This window comes from Macaca thibetana, chromosome 1 (assembly GCF_024542745.1).
Source record: "Macaca thibetana thibetana isolate TM-01 chromosome 1, ASM2454274v1, whole genome shotgun sequence".
Classification (NCBI taxonomy): Eukaryota; Metazoa; Chordata; class Mammalia; order Primates; family Cercopithecidae; genus Macaca; species Macaca thibetana.
This window is the reverse complement of record NC_065578.1, coordinates 98,178,286-98,202,062: the sequence shown is the minus strand read 5'-3', so window position 1 is coordinate 98,202,062 and position 23,777 is coordinate 98,178,286. Positions and strand designations below refer to the sequence as shown.

Here is a 23,777-nt window from a genome sequence, read left to right as displayed (position 1 = left end):
ATGCATGACAAAAACAGCATAAAGGTCAGGTGGAAGGGAATGAAAAAACACATTTGTAGGTTCTTATATAGGCAATATAATACTACCTGAAGGTAGACTATGACAAATTTAAGATACATACAGTAACCTAAAAATAACCACTAAAATAATAAAAGAGTTATACCTAATACAAAAGAGTTATATCTAATACACCACAAAGAGATGTAAAATGAAATCATGTAAAATTGTCTATCAATTCAAAAGAAGGCAAAAGAAGAAAATGGGAACAATGTACAGACAGGACAAATAAAAAACAGCAAGATAAAAGACTCAAATATACCAATAATCTACTCAAATGTCTATATGCTAAACACACCATTAAAAGATGCAGATTGCCAACTGAATTAAAAAAAAGACCTACCTACACTTTGTTTAAATTTCTTATAAATATTTTAAATATAAGGACAAATATAGTTAAAATTAAAAGGATTAAAAAATATCTATATGGCCAGGCACGGTGGTTCATGCCTGTAATCCCAGCAGTTTGGGTGGTTGAGATGGGAGGATCGCTTGAGCCCAGGAGTTTGAGATAAGCCTGGGCAACACAGTGAGATCCTGGGTTTATTTTTTTTAATTAAAAAAAATTATATATATATATATATATATATATATGTGTGTGTGTTTTATTGTAACACATGTCAAAAGAAAAGCTAGCATGGCTACACTAGTATCAGAAATGTAGATTTCAGAGCAAAGATCATTATCAGAGATAAAGATGATCATTTCATAATGATAAAAGGGCCAACACATCTAGAGGACATAATTTAAAATGTTTACACACATAAAAGAGTTTCATAAAAACTGACAGAAATACAAGGAGAAAGACAAATCTACAAGCATAATTGATTTTGATACCCCTCTCAAGAACTGACAGAATGTGTGGACAGAAAATCAGCACTCATATAGAAGATCTGAACCACACTATCAATCAAGTTGACCTAATTGAGATCTACAGGACAAAAGCAGAATACATATTTTCTTTCACGTGCCCATAAAACATTTACCAATATAGATCACATTCTGGCCATACAAGAAGTCTTGATAAATTTTAAAAGATTCAAGTCATATAAAGTATGTTCTTTGAACATAATGGAATTAAACTAGAAATCAGTAACAGAAAGATATCTTTAAAATCACCGAATATTTGAAATCTAAACAGGACAATTATAAAAAGCCTCCAGTGTCAAAGGACAAATCAAAGGAGAAATTAGAAAGAGTTTTGAACTGAATATGAAAACACAATACAGCAACAATTTTGGTATGCCATTAAAGTAGAACATAGAGATTTTTTAGCACTAAATGCCTACATATGAAAGGAGGAAAGATTTCAAATCAATGACTTTAGTCTCTAACTTGAAAATCAAAAAAAGAACAATTAAATGCAGAAGAAAAAAAAAAAACAAAAACAAAACAGAAAAGAGCAAAGTGGGACTCGATGAAAGAAAAAAGAAAAACAATCAAGAAAAATCAATGAAACTGACATTAGATCTTTGAGAAAATTAAACTTTTAGCCATGCTGCCAAGGGTCAGGAATGAGAGGTTTAATGTTAGTTCAGACTCTACTAAAGGAAAAAAGAAAATTATGAAGATCTTTATGCCTCTACATTTGACAATGTAGATGAAATGGACCAATTCCTTGAAAGACATAAATTACCAAAATTCACCATAGAAGAAACCAATAACCCAAATGAATCTGAATTTGTAGTTAAATATCTTCATACACATACACAAATTTCCAGGCCCAGAATTCTTCACTGGTGAATTACAGCAAACATTTAAGGAAGAAATCATACTAATTCCATATAATCTCTTCCAGAAAATTGAAGACATGGGGATGTTGTCCAAAATACCAGAGCCAAAGATATTCCAAGAAAAGAAAACTACAGACTATTATTCCTCCTAAACATAGATATGAAAATTCTAAATAAAATTTTGGTAAATCAAATATAGTAATTTCTATAAACAATTATGCATCATAACCAAATGGAGTTTATTCCACGAATGCAAGATTGGATTAACATCCAATTATTTATCAAATGATAATATTAAATGCAACATTATCTCAATAGAGAGAAAACATTTATCAAATTCTAATGTCCATTCCTTATTAAAAAAAAAAATTCTCAGCAAATTAGGAATAAAGGAGAAGTTCCACAACCTGAGGAACAACACCTCCAAAAAGCTACAATAAACATCATATGCAGATATGCAATAAATATTAGCTATTATCAGTATTTTATTGCTTTTCAATAGCAAAAAAAAACAAAAAAAAAACTGAGTTTCATAAACTACTCACAAATCTCTTTCACCAAATGTCAAGTTTAAAAAAGAAGGAAATACAAAAATTCCGAAGTATATCTTTAAAAAATCTACCCACAATGTTTACGAAACAGAAAACTATTAACTGGGTGGAGAGGGCTGATGGGAACAGCACCACACTTTACATTTAGAGAAAAGCCCTCAGTTTCCTTTGCAAACCATCTTTCTGCTAGAGCTCTCTGCAAACCCATACACAATCTTGTATCTGGTACCCCTGCAGGGCAGCCCCAAAGCAATTACTACTTTCAGAAGATATTAGGTATTTTTAATAACTGCAAAACTATCATTTAAATAAACTTCTGAACATTCTCCAGGTAAAATTCAAAATGAAATTCTAAGCAGCCTGCTCTATTTAGAATTCTTGTCTAATAAGTGATTCAAATTGCACCAAAGATGGTGTTAGTCCTCAAGTGAACAAACTCCTATCATTTTCATATTCTGCATTAACTATGCTAGTTTAATAAAGGTCTAAGATATTCAGCAGTTGTCCATGCTAATTAGTGATGTGAGCTAATATTTTCATTTCTAAAGTAAGTACTAAAAGGGATAGTAAAACATGATAAGACAGACAAATTAGCTATTTCATGATTTCCTTATCTTCCATACCAGAAGCAGAAAAAGTATGTGTTTTGAAATACAGAATATTATAGAAAAATTGACATAGGATAGCAACAGAAATAACATTAACAACTGTCATATACTGATATGAATATTTGGTTAGGCATTATAATGATTGCTTTATATATCACCTTCTTTAAGCCTCACAATGACTACTGTGAATCCTATTTGACAGGTGAGAAAGCTGAGGCTCAAATGGTCTAAGTGTGTTTACATTATAAATCTCATCAATTGTATGCCAGTATTTTTCCATCAACAAATGGATAGTCAATCTCCTGAACCATCACCAGGGTACATTTAATAAGTCACTGGGTCATGAGAATGAGATGCCTTTCTTTCACATAGTAGAAGGATGATTTTGGAAGGAGAAATAGGTAAGAAACCCCGATTGCTGGGGCATCAGGCTGATCACATTTTAGGAAAGAGTATTTACAAAAGGTGAGTGTATGGAAATTAATTCCCTTCATGTATCTTGGAAATTCTGTATATATTTCTAGGAACGTATCTATTCTTTGAAGAAGACTGAATTAATACATGTCAGGAATATGGTAAGTGCTCAGTAAATGCAGACGACGCTATAGAGAAGGAATATATTGAACAACTGATGCTAAGATGCTGGCCATCAGAAAACTGCACTTTTCTATTTGAACACTAACCAACTGATACTTTGGTTTCTATTGCTCTCCAAACATGTAAATATTAAGTTTTGCCCTAAAAGCCTGAACCCCACTTATGTTGCTGACCAATATGGTTTTCTTCTGGGCCTGCAAAGCTGAGATCTGACCTTGAACTATGCAGCTCCTGACGCTACCAGATAACTTTGGGATTCTTGATAGCAGGTTTTTAATTAAATAAATGTAATTGCCTGTTTCCACCAATGTTTAATATTCACCCGTGTTACCTGATATCCTGCACATATATCAAATTAATGTACACAAATCTTTATAAACAACAAAAAGATGATCTCTAAGGCTCCTTAAATTTCTTTGCTCTTGAGTATGAAACCTAAGGAAAAACTCAAGACATATATTGTTTATACCATATAGTTAAGTAATTTATTACAGTGAGTATTTACTGTGCTCAGGATTACAATTGGAAGATATAAAGAATCGTTAATACAACCAAAAAAAATCTCAAAACCTAGTGTGAGATTTGCTTATAAGTTAATATTTTTAAAAGATGTTTCTATTTATTTGGCTTTGCATTGTCATCAAACAATTTTTTCCACTTTTAAATCATTACAGTGAGTGAAGAAAGTATCTGTCAAAACCAGAGTAGTAATAAAAAAATATCCAGCAACACTGCTGGCCTGACATTTCATAGTTCTGGTTAGCTCATTCTAGCTTTGGATTCTCATACTATCATGGGAGAACCAACAACAACAGGAGTTCCACTTCCATTTGAATAAGATGTCATCATTTTCCATACATACTGTTTTATTTCATGCAATAATCTTCTGATGAAATCAGGTAATTTCATTTTACAGTTAAGAAAAATGACTCTCATAGTGCAGTACTGTGTTTTTTTCCAGTGCTCTATAGGAAACCATGGTGAACAGCTCCTTCTCACTGCAGAAAAAAATAAGCTGATAAATATGCTCTACATGCAACGAGCCAAGATGTGGATTGACCGGAAAAAAAGCTTATCACAAATCCTCGTTAATTGAGAATCCCGTACACGTTTCCCCCAGGTGGCTGCAGCTGTGGCCAAAGGCAAGTGCAATTTCTCTTTGAGGAGGGAACTCAGACAAAGAGAACCACCACAGGAAGGTGAGCCAGAGGTGGGGAAAACAGACCCAACAGGTAAACGAAGCCTTTCTGTTTCTACACACAGGCTGACAACCTCCTCAAATGCAGTACACACAGATAGAATACGTAGAAAATTAAGTTTTAATTCCAAAACTAACTTTCAGTTTTCAAAATAAATCTCTTGATACTTCACTAAAGGTGGTGACATTTTGCATTAGAAGAGGTAAATGTCTCTTCAGTTCTCATAAGCGGGTAGTAATCCCACAGGCAGATGTGATCAAGTTTTCTAAAGAGTAAATGGTGACAATAATGGTATTTCTATAGATAAGATACAGCTTTCAGTGGAAGCTTCCACATTTGAGAATCACTATTTTCTCAAGCTTGTGGGATATGAAGATGTTCTGTTCTACAGTGTGATTTCAGGCAAATTTCTTTATTGCTCTGGGCCTGTTTACCTATTCATAGTAAGGGTTTGAACTATGTGTGTCCGTTAAGTTTCATCCCAGAACTAAAATTGAAGATTTCCAGAGGCTAACCATGGCTGACAAGAAGTTGGCAAATGAAATCATATATAGTTTGTAAATATGCCTTGCTCTGCTTTGCTTGACCCAGTGTGGAATACAGCAAACATAAAATTTTACTTCTCCTCCTTGCATTTGGTATTTATAAGATAATTGTCATTATAATTTCCAAAGATAAGATTCATAAACATATGAGAAATATTTTCAGTACCACTACAGCTGCTTGTACTACTAGTAGCCAACATTTACTGAATCCTTATTAGACACTGAGTTTACTGCTTTTCTTTCATTCATTCATCCATTCATTCGTTTAGCAGCTTTAAAACCTGTTTTCTATGGTGGCAATTTTGGGCTCAAGTAAAATTAGTGGCTTAAGGCATATGCTGGTTAAGACTCCTGGAAATACCTGATGAGCATAAAATCTTATAAACAATTTTTAGTGACTCACTGGGAATGTTAACCTTTGCTTCTAAAACTTCTCTTTCATCTTTACGTATTCCTTTCCATCCATACATATATGTATATGCACGTACATTTATATTTTAACACCCAAACAAATCTATGGCATTGTCAGCACTTCATCGATGAGGATACTGAGGCTCACTACAATAAAAAAAAAAGTCCTTAAGGTCACTCAGCTAAAAGTCAGAAGTCATTTGTCCAAAGCCCATGCCCTTAGCCACCATGTGATGCCTATGTAACAGCTGATATCTCCATAGGTAATGACACCACACTGTTGATAGAAACAGCTAACTAGAAAATTTTTCATCCAAATTATTACATAAGTCAAAATAAAATATAATTATGTATTTCTGTGGTAATAAAGTAAAATAACTAGACATTTACCTAATAATAATGATACTTATTATTAGAGAATATGTAAAAGTCACACCTTCCCATATATTTATTTTAAAACGGGAAATTCCCATATTAAGCCACATAAAGCTGTTGTGCGTCTACTTTTCACCTTTAATCAAAAAGCACCTTTTAGAGAGAGTACCATGATAATTACATCTTTCTCAATAAGCTACCAATTGGAAATATGACTGAGTTTCTTCTAAGTATTTTAACGTCGTCTCAAATGATCCTGGACACAGCTGATATCACCTACATTTGAGAAAACATTGAAGCTCAAATTGGCAATCATTTCTCTACTAGGTCAATAGCATCATGAAATTATTTATCATCTATAAAAATCATTAGGTTATGCCTACAATGACAGCAATAGGGTGTGTAACATTTTAGTAACTGTGTTTTAATCTCCTAAACCTGAAATTGAAACACTAATGAAAACTTTCAGGAGGTACATATTTTCAAATTCTGATATGTAATCAATCTGGAAATTAGAGTTGATACTACCAGAGAAAAGCAACTTTTATTATTTTGCAATAGCTCAAATTATTCATTAAATTTCATTTTTGGAAAAGTCTAAATTCAGCTTCTGAGAATCATTTGCCAATTTATAATTTTAGAAATACCAATAACTTAAAAATAACAGGATTTGCAGATTATTTTTCTAAAAATTACTTTTACATATCTCTCAAGAATGTAAGTGATAAGTGTGCACTTGTAATTATTGCAAATATTTAAATGACTGCAACACAGTTAATGCAAAAGGACTCATTAGCTACAAACGCCATCTTGTGGTCCATTTTTTTATTATTCTGTAGCATTATTCTGTAGATGCCTAACTCAAGATCTGATAAAGCCAGATGGAGCCCTAGATAAAATTTAATCCATTTCTCTCATTTTTATACATGAGGAAATTGGGGCTCTGAAAGGTCTAACATATTGGAAATCTTTATAGGAGAAATTAACATAAGAGCCAAAATTTAAATTCATATCCTTATAAACTCATACTTTTGCTACACCACAACATCATTGTTGTTTACTTAAAACTAAGCCAATTACATGAAGTCTATCCAGTTTAATGCGAGACACTTCAGACATTAAGCTTATCTGTTTTTGTGTAAGCATACGTTGAAAGTACAACAAACTATACATATGAGCACATTTACCTTTGGATTATTAGAAAATTAAGGTGCAACTATGATGTTTAAGCACATTATTTTATAGTGTGTTACATATGTGTTCCAGTTTTATTCTCCTAAAGACTTGTGAGGGATGTATGTGAAAGGGATATGGGGTGGGGGAAGGGAGGAATACCTCTATTTGGCAGTTTAGCAAACTGGGTATATAGAGAGGACATGATTAGGACTTTATAATTAGCTAATGCAGGCATCATGGTATCCAACTTTAATTTTTTCCATTAGAAGACCCACCTTTCTTATTCGTGATAAAATGCTGTGTGTGTGCGTGTGTGTGTGTTTAAATCATTTCTTCCTTTTCTATACAGAAACTATTATATTGGCCCATAGTATGTAATCTGTCATTTACAAAGCACAATAAGCAGAATGTCCTTGATTCAGAAACTAGACATTTTTAGAAATTATTTCATTATTATGTGCAATCTCCTTCCATGCAAATCCCTGATTAACTACATAAAAACTTATGTAGCCCAAAGGATGGGAAGCAGCACAGACTATGGCATGATATAACTGTCTATTTCACACCTAAGGTCACTTTATTTGCATAGATAATTGAGAACAAATTACATTACAGAATATAGGGGACTGATGAGAATATTTTCAATCGAAGTTTTGAAAACCGCAGAAAGCTGGCTGGGTGCGGTGGTTCACACCTATAATCCCAGAACTCTGGGAGGCCAAGGCAGGCAGATCACTTGAGGTCAGGAGTTTGAGACCAGCCTGGCCAACACGGTGAAACCTCGTCTCTACTAAAAATATAAAAAATTAGCCAGGCATGATGGCAGGTGCCTGTAATCCCAGCTACTTGGATAGTTGGGAGGCTGAGGCAGGAGAATCGCTTGAACCTGGGAGGCAGAGGTTGCAGTGAGCTGAGATTGGAACACTGCACTCCAGCCTGGGTGACAGAGCAAGACTCCATCTCAAAAAAAAAAAAAAAAAGAAAAAAAAAAAAAGTAAAAACCTATAAAACAACAAAAATATTTAAGACTTATATGACACATAATAAAAGGTTCACAACTAGATGGAAACATGAGCTATAGCTATGGATTTTGAAAATTTAATTCAGAGCAGAAATCACACTTAATCAAACAACAAAATAAGTACATAATAGTTAAGAATTCTGAAAATGACAACTAGTTGATTCTAAAGTTTCCTTAGAAATAAATAAAAATAAAATTCTGCTGCATTTAAACTTAATTCTACCACTGACTGTATTTTATATGCTTTATATGATGCTTGAATATTAAATCGATTATAAACTTTTAAATGAGAAAGGACACTATCTATATTAAGTGTAAGAGATCAACAGACTTGTAAAAACCAGAAGGCACTTCAGAGCAATGCTTCTTAAACTATCCGTGGTGAAGAACAATGGTTTTGTTTTTTCTTCTTTCAGTCTTCTAAGGACCATTAAGTGGTCTTACTGGCCATGACTAGTCTGTAATTCATGCCACATGCAAATCACCACAAACGCTGGACAATACTTGAATTGTTCCATAGAATTCAACAAGTCAAACTTCCTAATCACCCACTTGGATGTCTTGGCAATGTGGAATCGCTATCAAAGATTCCAACTGATTACTTGCAACTTCTAAATTGAATCTGTAATAACTTATGGAATGAATATCAGTCCACACTTAAAGTAGCATTAGAGATCAACACTATTACCCAAGATTTCCTAAACTATGTTCGGTAGAACACTCATCCTGCAAGAAGAAACACTGATCTAGTCAAGAAAAGTATTATGTCTTCAGATTCACAACCATATAAGCACATAAAGTACTCTGAGAACTTCTTTAGTAAATAAGCCTGCATAACTACTTAATAATTACTTTGTTCTTTTTTTTTTAAGTCAGAAATATCTTCTAATACAATAGGACCTTAATATGACTCTCATAAAACTTAAATTTTGAAAAAAATTAAGATTTTTTCAAAATTAATTAAGAGGTCACCAAAACAAATACCCAGAAAATTAAATAAATTGACTTCTAAAAAGCATATTATCATTCTCCATGCTAACGACTAACTTATGGAAAATAACTTTGGCTTAAATATAAAGATTCCTGCAGACAGAAACTAGTTAGATTTTAGATTTACCTCTTGGAATGTGAAAGCAGGACCTTATCAACAACATAGAAGATAATACTTACCTTCTTATTTGCTATGGTAGGGGAATATTCATCTATACATCAGTGAAAAGTTGCATCAAATTATGCAAACATAAGTTCAAAGGCAGTAGGCTATAATAGAGCAGTGTTTTAAGCCATGTTGAATTAAAATCTACTCTGTCAAGACCTCATGGTTACCTAAGCTCGTTCAAGTGGTGTTAAAATGAACACTCTAATGAGCATTAGAAATCTTATATCTCTATCATGTTTGTTTTCCCTCTGTTTTCTAGAGAACATTTCAGACATTTACTCCATAAATGGCTTCTGTGAGCAAACAAATTCGGTATGTGAGAGGATAAAGAAAGGTGAATAGGTTTCTTTCCTAAGAATTTCTTAGAAACATAAACATGCTAAGATGCGTTGCCAACCTTCTCCAACAAAACGAAACAGTATAAGCTAAATGGGAGTAATCTGGCTATCAACTTGCCATCCTCAAGAAGTGGAAGTAAAGGATTGTGGGATAATGTATACCACAAATATACAATAATTACAGACTCAAAGAACTATGCCCAGAGACTTCCTCTGATATTTATAATAGTCAACTTTTAAAAAGTTATTTGTGAAATATCTTAAATGTAGATTTCCCTGAGCTCAGCTTACAATTCTTGCTTCTTCACTTATCCAAATTTCCTGGTAATAATGTGTCAAACTGAGAAGGCAGTTTCTTGGAGTCTAATGGTGGCTTGCCTCCAAAGATGTTCTAGAATCACAGAAGACTATTCCATCTCTGTATCTTTTGCTCTGACCATTTCTATGTTTCTTTAGATTCTATTTGAAATAAGAACTGATTGCTCAACAAAAAAGTGATATAGTTGGTAAAAAGGACAAGGTTAATAATCAATAACAATGTTGGTCTCTTGAAACACAAGGAGAACACTCTATTCAATGTATTGCCATTTAATGGCATTAAGAAGATGAAAAGTTGCTGTTTTCCTTTTGATGATCATCCCTAAATAAATCAGATGATCCATAGAAAAGTAGCATGATGTAACCTGAATTTCTTAATGCATTCAGGCTTCCAGTGAGTACTTCCCAATGAATAAGACAGCAGATAATGTAGGTACAAGGATGTAACGAATTGGAAAAGTTAACTGGTATAAAAATGGCTAGACTGAGTAAACTTCTAAGCTTCTTATCCTCTCAAGCTGGTGTGTTTGCTTTGCCAGAAATATAGCCTACATGTAACTGGAATCTATTCAATTTTAGGGTGTATAATGTAGTTCTGAGATATTCTTCACATAGTTCCAAAGACATAGAATGCTCTTTTCTGAAGGCCTATTTTAGCACCAGGGCATCTGTCTTCTGAGGTCTAGGGTTTAGGTCAGGCTTTAGTAACTATTAGGAGGCATGATTGTAAAAAGAAATGCACCTTGTTATGGGTTCAAAATTCCCTGTCCTGGATAACTCTGGATTATTCCAGCTCTAGTCAGCTTCTTTGTTTTCATAATAAGGAAAGAGAATTTAACTTTAAAGAAGGTGCCTCTTGACAGAGATTCAGCCCAGGAGTCTTTTTTATGGCCAACATAAAAAAAAATGATTCAATACAGACCATCTATTACACCTCTGTTCCAACAATTTTAAAGAAAACTCAAACACTACCTGCCATTTCTTAGGCTAAAAACTATGCTGAACAACTCTATGTGGGTAACTCCCCTACCATATCCACTCTTCTCTCTCTAAGACAGGCTATTGACAAAGGGTTGAGCAAGTATTGACTGTGCCTGGTGTGTATCTGAAGTTACAAAGGAGGTTAACTACTTTGGAAACATTGTTCCAGTATTGCTGAAAACCTTCTCTGGGATTCACCTAGGAAAGTAACATGGCCTGCATTTCTTCTGAGTAAGTGACAGTCTGTCAGTCTTCCTTCTATGAGTAAATTTAGAATTAAGAGCTTCAACTGGGGCTTTGTAAGCACTGCTTTCAGGTTGGTAAAGGGCGGGCTTTTGCACCACTCACTGAAAAACAGAAGACACCCAGCCATCTCTTTGTGGCAATGGATAGTTTTTGTTTTATTACGTCTTCAAATGTACTGGATTTTAGTTAACTTTCATTTGTATTTGCCTAACCTTTTCATCTTATACTTCATTCTCCTTCATGGATAAAACAGCAGTGAAATAGAAATGAGGTAGTTCTGTTTTCTTCGTTCCCATTACACAGTTTCCACTAGGAATTCATTTTTATTAATTTCTTGATAACACATGAATTCCTAATTTTCTTGCTTCCAAAGAGGCTCCTCATACCTACTCTCATTTGACTCTGGTGCTGTTTGGAAGCTCTTCACATTTTTTCCCCCAAAAACTCTCTGTTTCCCGACATATGCTTTCACTGATATTGCCTGTGTTTTTCTGTATTCTTCCTTGACTGTATCCTCCTCTATCATCTTTGTTTCCATGGTCCATGGTCCACAGGTACGATTGTGTCAGGTTCTTTACCTGCTTCATTCTTTTCACTTTTAAGAATTGCCCACTCGGCCGGGCGCGGTGGCTCAAGCCTGTAATCCCAGCACTTTGGGAGGCCGAGACGGGCGGATCACGAGGTCAGGAGATCGAGACCATCCTGGCTAACCCGGTGAAACCCCGTCTCTACTAAAAAATACAAAAAACTAGCCGGGCGAGGTGGCGGGCGCCTGTAGTCCCAGCTACTCGGGAGGCTGAGGCAGGGGAATGGCGTGAACCCGGGAGGCGGAGCTTGCAGTGAGCTGAGATCTGGCCACTGCACTCCAGCCTGCGCGACAGAGCGAGACTCCGTCTCAAAAAACAAAAAAAAAAAAAAAAAAAAAAAAAAAAGGAATTGCCCACTCCTCTCAAGTCATATTCTCATTTAGAGTGTATGATTTTCAAAGTATAACTAAATTTTCTCTAATTTTTTAAGCTACTTTACTAAATTCTAGGAAATATGACTGAGAATGGCCAAGTTTTCCTTCTTTGCTTTCACCCCCCAGATTTTGAAAATAGTACTGTCTCCTTATGGAACTGTCATGTTAAGATAACAGTTCTTTGTCAGTCAGAATTAAGTCTAGGGAGACTATTCCCCTCATTGCTCCTTTCAACTCACAGATGAGCACAAATCGATACTTTTTCTGATTTTCAGCTTTGAATAGAATGAAATTTCTGACAGGAATCTAAATGCCATCCATCCAAATCTTGCTTAGGTAGCAGTTTCATCATCATTATCAATATAGATTAACCTCTTAAGCTCAGAATACTTGGAAATTGTCCTATTTGGACCAGGATGGTTTCAAGTAAATATATACACAATCTACAAAATGTCCCAAAGTATGCAGTATAATATTAAGTTTAAAACAAACAACCATTTCACTAGAATTTATTTCACCATTTTCCCAACACAAGAAGAAATAAATCCCTAAATAAGTAAAACTACACTTGAAGAACCTTCTGGACACTCAGCGCTTATTCATATTTATTTATTTATTTACTTACTTACTTATTTATTTTTCGAGATGGAGTCTCGCTCTGTCGCCCAGGCTGGAGTGCGGTGGCGCGATCTCAGCTCACTGCAAGCTCTGCCTCCCGGGTTCATGCCATTCTCCTGCCCCAGCCTCCTGAGCAGCTGGGAGTACAGGCGTCCGTCGCCACGCCTGGCTAATTTTTTTGTATTTTTAGTAGACACCGGGTTTCACCATGGTCTCGATCTGATCTCCTGACCTCGTGATCCACCCGTCTCGGCCTCCCAAAGTGCTGGGATTACAGGGGTGAGCCACTGCACCAGGCCCATACTTAGTTTTTAGAGGACTGCTGTGAGATCTACTTTTACAAAATTTCTGTGATTTTTAAATGAGCCATAAGTAACTAGACTGGGATTTTAAGAAAACATTAGTAGTACTGTTCATCTGGCTAGATGGTATACCCTTATAATCATTTTTTTTCTTTTTCTCATTTATCTTTCAGAAATTTTCCTTTGCTATAATTGTTTTTCTGCTTGCTAGATGTCCATATAAATATATTTGTGTTATCTGCTAAGAATAGAACCTTTTATTGAGTCTGTCCATTACAATCAAGTAAAAAAACTAATTTAAATACTTCGCCATTAGAAAAAAATAACGTTAGGGTTGTATTAATCAAATAAATGAATAAATATTTTTATATATTATTTTTCCCCAATCAACTTTAGCCTCCTAACAGCAAAACTTAAGTGTGAATTTGGATCATCTCTCCCCAGGCTGCACCACCCATGTTTAGCACAGGGCTTCAATAACAGAATCTCACATAAATGAGTTTACATGAGGGAAGTGACATTCCTAAATAAGACTGATAGAATAAGAAATGCAGTAATCATGGACCTGCTTATTTCTTGAAATTCTTACCAAGTTTTCAAAAAGCTAATATTTATAATTATTTTTAATAGTATACTTATGATAGAAGAAAAGAAAAAAAACAAATGTTCAACTATTAATTATCTAAGCTAATATACATCAGTATGATGTATCATAAGAAAATTATGACACTATGTGGAAACATGTAAAATAAATGAAAAATATGGAACTCAAAATAATATATATTCATTTTAATGATTGTGACACTAAATAACTAAACATATGTGTTTTTATGCTGACACATTCCAAAGACCCATGCAGAAAATCTAACAATAATTTAATCTTAAAATAGCAAATTATTTTCTGTAATTATATATAAATGAACCACTCCCTAGGAGAAAGGATTATATGGGTATTCTTTATCCTCATCATACATTTGTGTACTGAGCTTTTGTTGCTGTAATTGTTTGTTTTCAGTGAGCCTGTATTAATATTATAACTAGAAAAATAAGATAATAAAATAAGCATTTCCATATATCCACTAATAATTTTAAAATAAACTATTCAAAGGAATGAACTATATTATAAAATAAGCTATGCAAAGGAATAAACTATATTCCTTTATCATATTCACTTAACTACAAACTGCAATTTGGCAAAAATTAACATTAGTAGAAACTTGGGCCAGCAAGACTGCAGAGAGAGGAGAGCACTACCTCCATGAGTTACAGAGAAGGTCATGTGAGATGCCACATGTGAGATACAGAGCAGGCCCGGATCATAGCAGGTACTCAGAAATGTTAATTTAGCAGGCACATATTAAGAATCTGCATAGACACATTGGAACATAGCTCCTTTTACTAACCCTACCCTTATCATAACTCTTGTGAATTCCCTACCCTTTCTTACTATCAACCTTGTCCTTGATATGTTAGAGACAAATAAAACAAAGACATTAAATGACCAAAAGGACATCAGAGCTGTCTGTCACCTCCTTAGTAACAAAGGTGATTTCACTGGACTGGGTAGACGGTTCCCCATTTTTTGTGCTCATCCAGCCGAAAGGTAATTGTTCTCTTTTATATTAATAGTTCTTGCCAAGTCCAGAGCTATTCCAAAGCAGTTCCTAAATGGCTGCACTTTCCTGTCAGAATGTCCAAATAAGCCCTCAAAGTCTAATTGTAAGAGGACACTGGACAGCCAAGTGAATTCAATGATATTAAAATAAAGTTTTGAGAAGAATGCGCTCTTCCAGTTCATAAGATAAGCCAGGAATCACTTGCTCTCAAGCTTTCATCATTAGCACCATCAGCATTGACAACAACAAAGCAGATTTTCTTTTGCACCTTCAAGAAAAATGTTAGGAAATATCCACGCCCTGTATCCAACATGTCCTGTTTTACTGTTTTAGAATCCCTTTACATTAGCAGGAAGTCATTTTCTTTCGTTATTTGAGTATCAGTGTACTTTGAAATCATTCATCCTGCTCAAGTGGATTTTTAATTTTATTGTTTTATTATTCATTTGTTTAAAAAGACTCAACACATTTATCCTTAATTATTGGTCATATAGAACAAAATGTGAATAACATCATTTTACCTAGTAAAAGTTTCATTTGAGACACCCGTTGTGGATTTAGAATCAACTCTCTCCCAATAAATTCATACATCTAAGTACAACATGACACTGATTATTACATGTTCTTAGATGTAATAGATGCCTCTAAGTATAACATGACACAATTATTGTACAATATGATAATAACTGGAGTTGGATACAGACCCATACCTCATATTTATAATCTAATTTCCCTCTGCCATTTTAATATTTAAGTTTTAATATCTAAACAATCTGTGACCAGAACTTAATACAAGTAAATCCAAAGGCAAATGTATATATACCCTGTTTCATCCATCACACTAGGAACAGACCCTTTTGGGAATACTGATGAAAAAAGAAGTATTTCCATTAGAATGTGATGAAATTAAACAGGAAATGAATGGTCTCTGGAACATTTCTCTTCCCTGTATATCTGAGATATTCTGATGTTAATAGATAGTGGCGGATTGTTGCTGTTTAGGCCTTAATCTTTCGCTAAGAATCCTTGACCATTTAAGGGTTCCAACTTCTTGATTTTGTTTTACTGGACTGATGTGCCAAATCTGTTACAAGTTTTTCACTCAGGAAAAAATTCAACAAATAAATGGAGCTATAAGGATCTCTGGAAGTTATACAAACGAAAAACAATGATCCCTCCAAATTTATACATTTAAGATGGAGGACACTTGATATATTTTTGTAACATTTAGAACTGTAGTACACTTGGGGAAAGAGTTAAAAACATCACACACTGATAGAAACTGCTGTGAAAAACAAAATTTGCAATATGGCACAGCGATGCTCTTTTAACTGTTTCTAAGAAAGGAACATTTTATATAAACTGAATTCAATCAATGAGACTGAAAAAAATACGTATTTACGTGAGAAGTATGGTCAAAACCCAAACATTTTAGTTGGAATGCTGTGGAATTGTTATGAACACTTTAAAAAAAATCCAAATTTAGAAAAATTGGCAGATCTTATCATTTAAAGGAAAATATATTAAGTGCATTTGTCCTGTGATTTTTATACCCTAATATACTTAGGTTTTATAATCGTTTATAGAAAACTGCATGTTTTAAGACATTTTCTTATAAATTATCTCAATTAAATTTTTGATTTGTTTTGTTATTCATAACAAGTGACTTTCTTAACAATTCTGTAATTTAAGTGTAGACAATTTCTACTATAAAGGAGAGGTAAGGTTAGCTCTATGGATTTAAACAGTTAAACGGTAATAAAGCTTTATGTTGATAAATGTGCTTTATTAAAAAGAAATATTTTATATCATTCAAAATCTGAGATTTATGGGAAATTCATTTTAGATACTTGATTTTACTTATAGTTGTTATCAGAATGAAAAATTAAGGAGAGACAGAAAATGATCTTTCCAGTTCTACCCAGTTAAAAAACAAAACAAAACAAAACAAAACCACGGATCTGTTCGATAATCTCTAGCCCACTAACATGAAACTCCTAGGTCAGTTCACATCTCTGCCTTTCCTGCCTCCTAACTAGTCTCATCATGTCCAGTGTTGCCTAACTCTGACCCATGTACAGTCAGAGTGATCTTTCCAAAAGGCAAGTCTGATGCTGTCAGTTCCCTGCTGAAAACCACTCAAAGGTTCCCATTTCCCTTAAAAGACTAAATTTATATAGCACTCTTCAGCCTAATCTTTCAATTCAAAACTACCTTCACTCCTTCTTCCTCCAAAAAAGAACCTCAGTTATCTGAACATGTTCTCTCTCCCTTCGAGGCTTTTGTACATGTGTTTTCTCTGCCTCCAACTCCATTTCTCACACCCTTATCTGGCAACTCCTTATTCTTCATTCAGGTCTCTGCATAAACATATCCTTATTTTTCCTAGATTAGGTTATATGCCCCTGCAATGTCTTTCTATACCTAACCTTTATACCATTTTGTTATGCTCTCTTTGTGACTGTTCCCGTCATTGGCTGTTAACTATGTGAGAAAGGGATTGTGTTTGCCTTGCATACTGTGGTCTCTTCAGGGCCAGCACAATGTCAATTAATATTTATAAATATATAAAAAATATTATTAAAAAATTTTAAATATATAAATATATATTAATTAAAAAATTATATTAAATAAAATAATAAAAATATATAAATTTATAATAAAAAAATATAATAAAATAAAATTAAAATATAATATAATAATATAAATAATAAAATAAAATTAAAAATAATTTATATTAAATAAAATTTTTTTAATTTTAAAAATAAAATTATATAATAAAATAAAAAAAAAAATATAATTATATATAATATTTAAATATAATATTAAAAAAATATTAAAATATAAAAATTATAAAATAAATTAATTATTATAAATATAAAATTAAAAATATATTGGTGATAGAAGGAGCTTAATTAACTCTTGTTGAATAAAAACATCAATATCAGTTAATCTTTCAAGATATATAATATTTCAGTTTAAAGTTCTTTTAAACTGATAAGCACTATATACTCTAAATTACAGGGGTCCTCAACCCCTGGGCCATGGACCGGTACTGGTCACTGGCCTGTTAGGAACCCAGCCACACAGCAGGTGAGCGGTGGGTGAGCATTACCGCCTGAGCTCTACTCCCTATCAGATCAGAGGCAGCATTAGATTCTCACAGGAGCGCATGTAAGGGATCTAAGTTGCATGCTCCTTATGACAATCTAACTAATGGCTGATGATCTGAGGTAGAGCAGTTTCATCCTGAAACTAACCCCGCTCCCACCTAGGTCCATGGAAAAATCATCTTCCATGAAACCTGTCCCTGGTACGAAAAAGGGTGGGGACCACTGCTATAGGACATAATTTTGTTAATGTAATAATTTCATATATTCATTAATTCAGCCAGAGATAAAGTTAAAGATGTTATTTTAAAATATACTTTCTAGGAAAAGTATGTTTACAATTTAAAAAGAAAAACAAAAAACTTATCTGAGGAAAAGTTAGTTGTAAAAAAATGAAATACAATCATCTGAAAAACAAAATGAACTTAAAAAAAAAAGATGTTGTTACTCTTTTGCTGATGGAATGGGGTGCTCCGTTGTTGATGGTTTTAGAATAGCTACAGAAGATGGGGATAGCAAGGATATAGGGAACAGGGCCTGAACTGATTTTCTGCTCATTCAAACCGCTGTTCCTTTCCTTCCTTTGCCACATCTTTATAAATGGAAAAGAGAGAGGAAAGAGGAGTAGTTAGGAGAATCATTAGAAAGCATTATCAAATGCTTTTGAAGAATCGAAATCCAAAACAACAAACTGAGGATAAAAAACCAAATGTAACTGACAACTTCATCGAAACTGAGCTACCAGAGGGGCATCAGAATGTGACACTGGTTCTTTAATACACTCTTTCAACATTGGACAGACCAAAAGTAAATGAGAATATAACTTTAAAATGAAGCAATATCAAATAACACTAATTACCTGTTCATAATAATGGATATTCTCCTCAGCCATATCTGTAAATGCTAACTTGATGTCATTTTGCATATTTTGTTTCCATCTTTCCCAATCTGCTTTCAGGGCATTATTAGCGCATTCCACTTTATCTTCAAGTTTTCCAATCTCCTCTGGAAGCTGAATTAGGTCACAAAGAGAGACAAATTGACCTATGTATTATTTCCATTAGGTGAATTCATCAAATATTAAGTTGAACAAAATACCAAAATAGCCTAAGTATAACTCTTTTTTGTTCTTAATCACCAGTATTTATCATATGTACTAACGAAAGTAAAAAGAACACGGGGCTCAGTCAGGGTTGTTGAGTACAGTTCTATGGCTGGCCACCAATTAACACTTGACCTTGGCTAAGTCTCTCAAATCCTGGGCTTCAGTTTCACTATTTAGAAAACAAAAGCAACTGAGCCAAAAATTAACTCCAAAGTCTTTTGTATTAAGACTCTCCTTACAACTACCATTTCTGGTGATAATATTTACATTAAAAAATACGGTTTCAGTCACTTCAGCTTCCCAGTTCTGGTCCTCATTTTTCAATTGTTTTTAGCAGAAGGCTCAATTAACTGAGAGGTTATAACATCCATACTCTAGTCCCGCCTGGAGGCCCAAGGGATTAACTTGTAAACTTTACTCAGATAGCCAGTAACAGAGGCAAGTTTATAGCGCAAGATGCCCAAATCCTAGACCATGAGCCACCAGACAGACTTAGTGTAATATTTACCCTCTTCCCCACCTTATCAGCCTTTCAGTATGTAATCCATTGATTTATTTTTTTATATTTGGCATATTCATATATATGTATTTATACATTTATATTATAGCTATTCATATATTCAGTGTATATTTACTAAGTGTCTTGTCTGCAGTGGGCATTTGTCTAAGACCTGGAGATTCAGTAGTGAAGAAAATACACAAAAATCCCTGTTTTTACCACAGCTTATACTTTACTGGGGAGAGACAAACTACAGGCAAGGTAAATAAAAAATACGAACTGTCCGCCAGTAATAAATGCTAGAGAGAAAAATGAAGCAGAAAAGTAGACAGGAAATGTTAGGATGCTGCAATTTCAGATAAGGTGGCCAGGGAAAGCCTAAATCAGGGAAAGCCTAAATAAGTATGACTTGAATAAATATCTGAAGTAGATGTGAGAGTGAACCATGGGCTTCTCAGTGGAAACACATTCCCAGCAGAGGAAACACATTCCCAGGAAAGGAAACACCAAGGGCAATGACCTGGAGGTGGAAGTATGCCTAGGTGATTTAAGAACGGAAAGACCTGTTCACTCTGATGGTAGTTTCTTTCGCTGTGCAGAAGCTCTTTAGTTTAATGAGATCCCATTTGTCAATTTTGGCTTTTGTTGCCGTTGCTTTTGGGGTTTCAGACATGAAGTCCTTGCCCATGCCTATGTCCTGAATGGTATTACCTAGGTTTTCTTGTAGGGTTTTTATGGTATTAGGCCTAACATTTAAGTCTCTAATCCATCTTGAATTAATTTTCGTATAAGGAGTAAGGAAAGTATCCAGTTTCAGCTTTCTACTTATGGCTAGCCAATTTTCCCAGCACCATTTATTAAATAGGGAATCCTTTCCCCATTTCTTGTTTTTCTTAGGTTTGTCAAAGATCAGATGGCTGTAGATGGGTGGTATTATTTCTGAGGACCCTGTTCTGTTCCATTGGTCTATATCTCTGTTTTGGTACCAGTACCATGCTGTTTTGGTTACTGTAGCCTTGTAGTATAGTTTGAAGTCAGGTAGCGTGATGCCTCCAGCTTTGTTCTTTTGACTTAGGATTGTCTTGGCAATGTGGGCTCTTTTTTGGTTCCCTATGAACTTTAAAGCAGTTTTTTCCAATTCTGTGAAGAAACTCATTGGTAGCTTGATGGGGATGGCATTGAATCTAAAAATTACCTTGGGCAGTATGGTCATTGAATGGGAGAAAATGTTTGCAATCTACTCATCAGACAAAGGGCTAATATCCAGAACCTAAAAGAACTCAAACAAATTGACAAGAAAAAAACAAACAACCCCATCAAAAAGTGGGCAAAGGATATGAACAGACATTTCTCAAAAGAAGACATTCATACAGCCAACAGACACATGAAAAAATGCTCATCATCACTGGCCATCAGAGAAACGCAAATCAAAACCACAATGAGATACCATCTCACACCAGTTAGAATGGCAATCATTAAAAAGTCAGGAAACAACAGGTGCTGGAGAGGATGTGGAGAAATAGGAACACTTTTACACTGTTGGTGGGATTGTAAACTAGTTCAACCATTATGGAAAACAGCATGGCGATTCCTCAGGGATCTAGAACTAGAAGTACCATATGACCCAGCCATCCCATTACTGGGTATATACCCAAAGGATTATAAATCATGCTGCTATAAAGACACATGCACACGTATGTTTATTGCGGCACTATTCACAATAGCAAAGACTTGGAATCAACCCAGATGTCCATCAGTGACAGACTGGATTAAGAAAATGTGGCACATATACACCATGGAATACTATGCAGCCATCAAAAAGGATGAGTTTGTGTCCTTTGTAGGGACATGGATGCAGCTGGAAACCATCATTCTCAGCAAACTATCGCAAGAACAGAAATCAAACACCGCATGTTCTCACTCACAGGTGGGAACTGAACAATGAGATCACTTGGACTTGGGAAGGGGAACATCACACACTGGGGCCTATCGTGGGGAGGGGAGAGGGGGGAGGGATTGCATTGGGAGTTATACCTGATGTAAGTGACGAGTTGATGGGTGCTGACGAGTTGATGGGTGCAGCACAGCAACATGGCACAAGTATACATATGTAACAAACCTGTACGTTATGCACATGTACCCTAGAACTTAAAGTATAATAATAATAATTTAAAAAAAAAAAAAAAAGAACGGAAAGACCAGCATGGTTGCAAGAAAGAGAGAAAAAAACGAGGGCGGGGGAAAGTCCTGGGAAATGAGGTTAGAGAAGCAACGAGTGGCCAGATCATACTGAGCCATGTAGTCTACGGTTAAGGTTCTTGGATTTTATGGAGATCCAAAGCCAGGAAGATTTGAACAGAAATGACATCATCTCGCTCATGTTTTAAAAGGGGCCTTATATGTTACCACCATTTCACGACAAAGTATTTGTGAGAGGCCATCTTTTAAAAAGAATTCCTATTTTAAGATGCTGAAATGTAAAAATGTCTTAGAACCAATAAAATGTTACTTCCGATGCTTGTCTGAATTAGTTCCTTTTTAATATGAAATTTCACTTCTGTTCTTATTTCACAGCAGCTGTGTGTGCTTTCATTTCTCAAATAATAGATATTTGGTATTATATAAAACTTGCATTACCAATGTGAGATCTATTTCAGTAGAAAGGCTGACTTTCATGTTTTTGTCTGTGTTTTTTCACTCTCTTGTTTTGTTTGTACGGTCAAACTATATCAGTGAGAATACTTTATGGGACTCTGTAGTCTTCTGGGTAATTATTTTGCTAAATCTTAAAGAACATGTCCAATGGGATGTTATTGAATAACTAATGACAGGCTGTCGGTGCTTGGAAATAGGCACCTACAGCCATAATAAAATTGTTGAAAGGCCAAACTCAAATAGGATCTGGGTCTGCTAGGAGACCTCAGGGATGTTAGAGAGCCTCCTCTGGATTGTTGGATGGAATCTTGCCATTTGCATAGCCAGATGGGGATTATTAACAGAACGTCTCCATCTAGGATCAAGGGGTACATACACCAATTGTAATCACACTGTTAACTCTCCTCTGCTTAGGCTTTGCAGTTTAAATTGCCATGCAATGGCGTGGAATGCTGATAGAGTGGTTCTACTGAAATTGGCTTTCAGGAAACATAGTATCTAAATCACATAGTCTATCTTTGTCTTCTTCCTGATGCAGCTTAAAATGGTGTCCCTGCCATAAAGGATTTACTACAAAGAGTTTTTCCATGTCAATCTGTAAATCTCCCTCATTAAAGCCTTTGAAGTGGTGGTCTGGTCAGTTGGTGGCTCTGCCATAACCAGCAGAGCGTGTTCCTAGAGAAGAACTTAAGAACTCACTCTCAGAACTTTGCCCTCACTGTCACCTACAGAAAAGATTGTAGCCTTATCAGTACAGCACTGGGATTAAGAGGACTGACAGTGGGTTAGCCTGGTCTCAGTTTAAGTCCCACTTCTGTCGTTTACAAGTTATGCGACATTGAGTAAGACTATCTGTTGAAGCCCTAGTATCTTTAACTGTAAAACAAAGGTAAAAATAATAACATGCATTTCATTGGGATTCTTATAAAAACTGCAGCATGAAACAATGACCATTAATTGACTTACACAGGGCCTGAAAATTTGCCTACTAAATGTTCTCACCATCATCATCACCATCATCATCAGCTGGTGAAACTGACATTAATTTCCTCTCTTCTTCTGGTATTTTAGTCTCTGGTAATATGTCATTCTTCTACCAGTGTCTAGGTCTTAAGCCAATTTCTAGTGCTATTTCCTCAATCTATTTTCACCAGTGTAGAAAACGACACATATGCTTTAAATATGTATGATGAATTCTTGTCATTTTTTGGTGACTATATCAGGTTTTTCCTTTCTTTGATGAGTTATTCATAATTTTAGTTGGAAAAAAGGAAGGTAAAAAAATTAGGTATTTCCTCACAGTGAATCATCTTCCCATAATTTCAATTCTAAGAAACACTAACATAATAAACACAAAACACCTAATTCAAATTAGGAATGATCTGCACTACATCTTTCCCAACAATTTACAAAAGCATAATATAATTAGATACCTTTCCCCTTCGTTGACTTCAATTTTACTAAGTTCTTTGGCACAAAGACTACGCATTCTGACTGTGCCATCCATCCAAGTTCTAATAGAACATATATATTCAACAAAAGTTAACCTGAGGGGGAGAATAGCCCACTGGCAGGCTAAAGAAGTCCTTCTGGTGT

General features: G+C 34.7%; 1 protein-coding gene across 1 annotated transcript in view; it reads right to left on the bottom strand.

Moving 5' to 3' along the window:
* Positions 1 to 23,777, bottom strand: part of SNX7 (sorting nexin 7) — a 485,686-nt gene that overhangs the window by 4,252 nt on the left and 457,657 nt on the right. Inside the window, exon 9 of the mRNA XM_050778514.1 lies at positions 18,782 to 18,934. Within this exon, the coding sequence (XP_050634471.1) occupies positions 18,782 to 18,934 (153 nt within the window). The remainder of the gene's footprint in view (positions 1 to 18,781; positions 18,935 to 23,777) is intronic.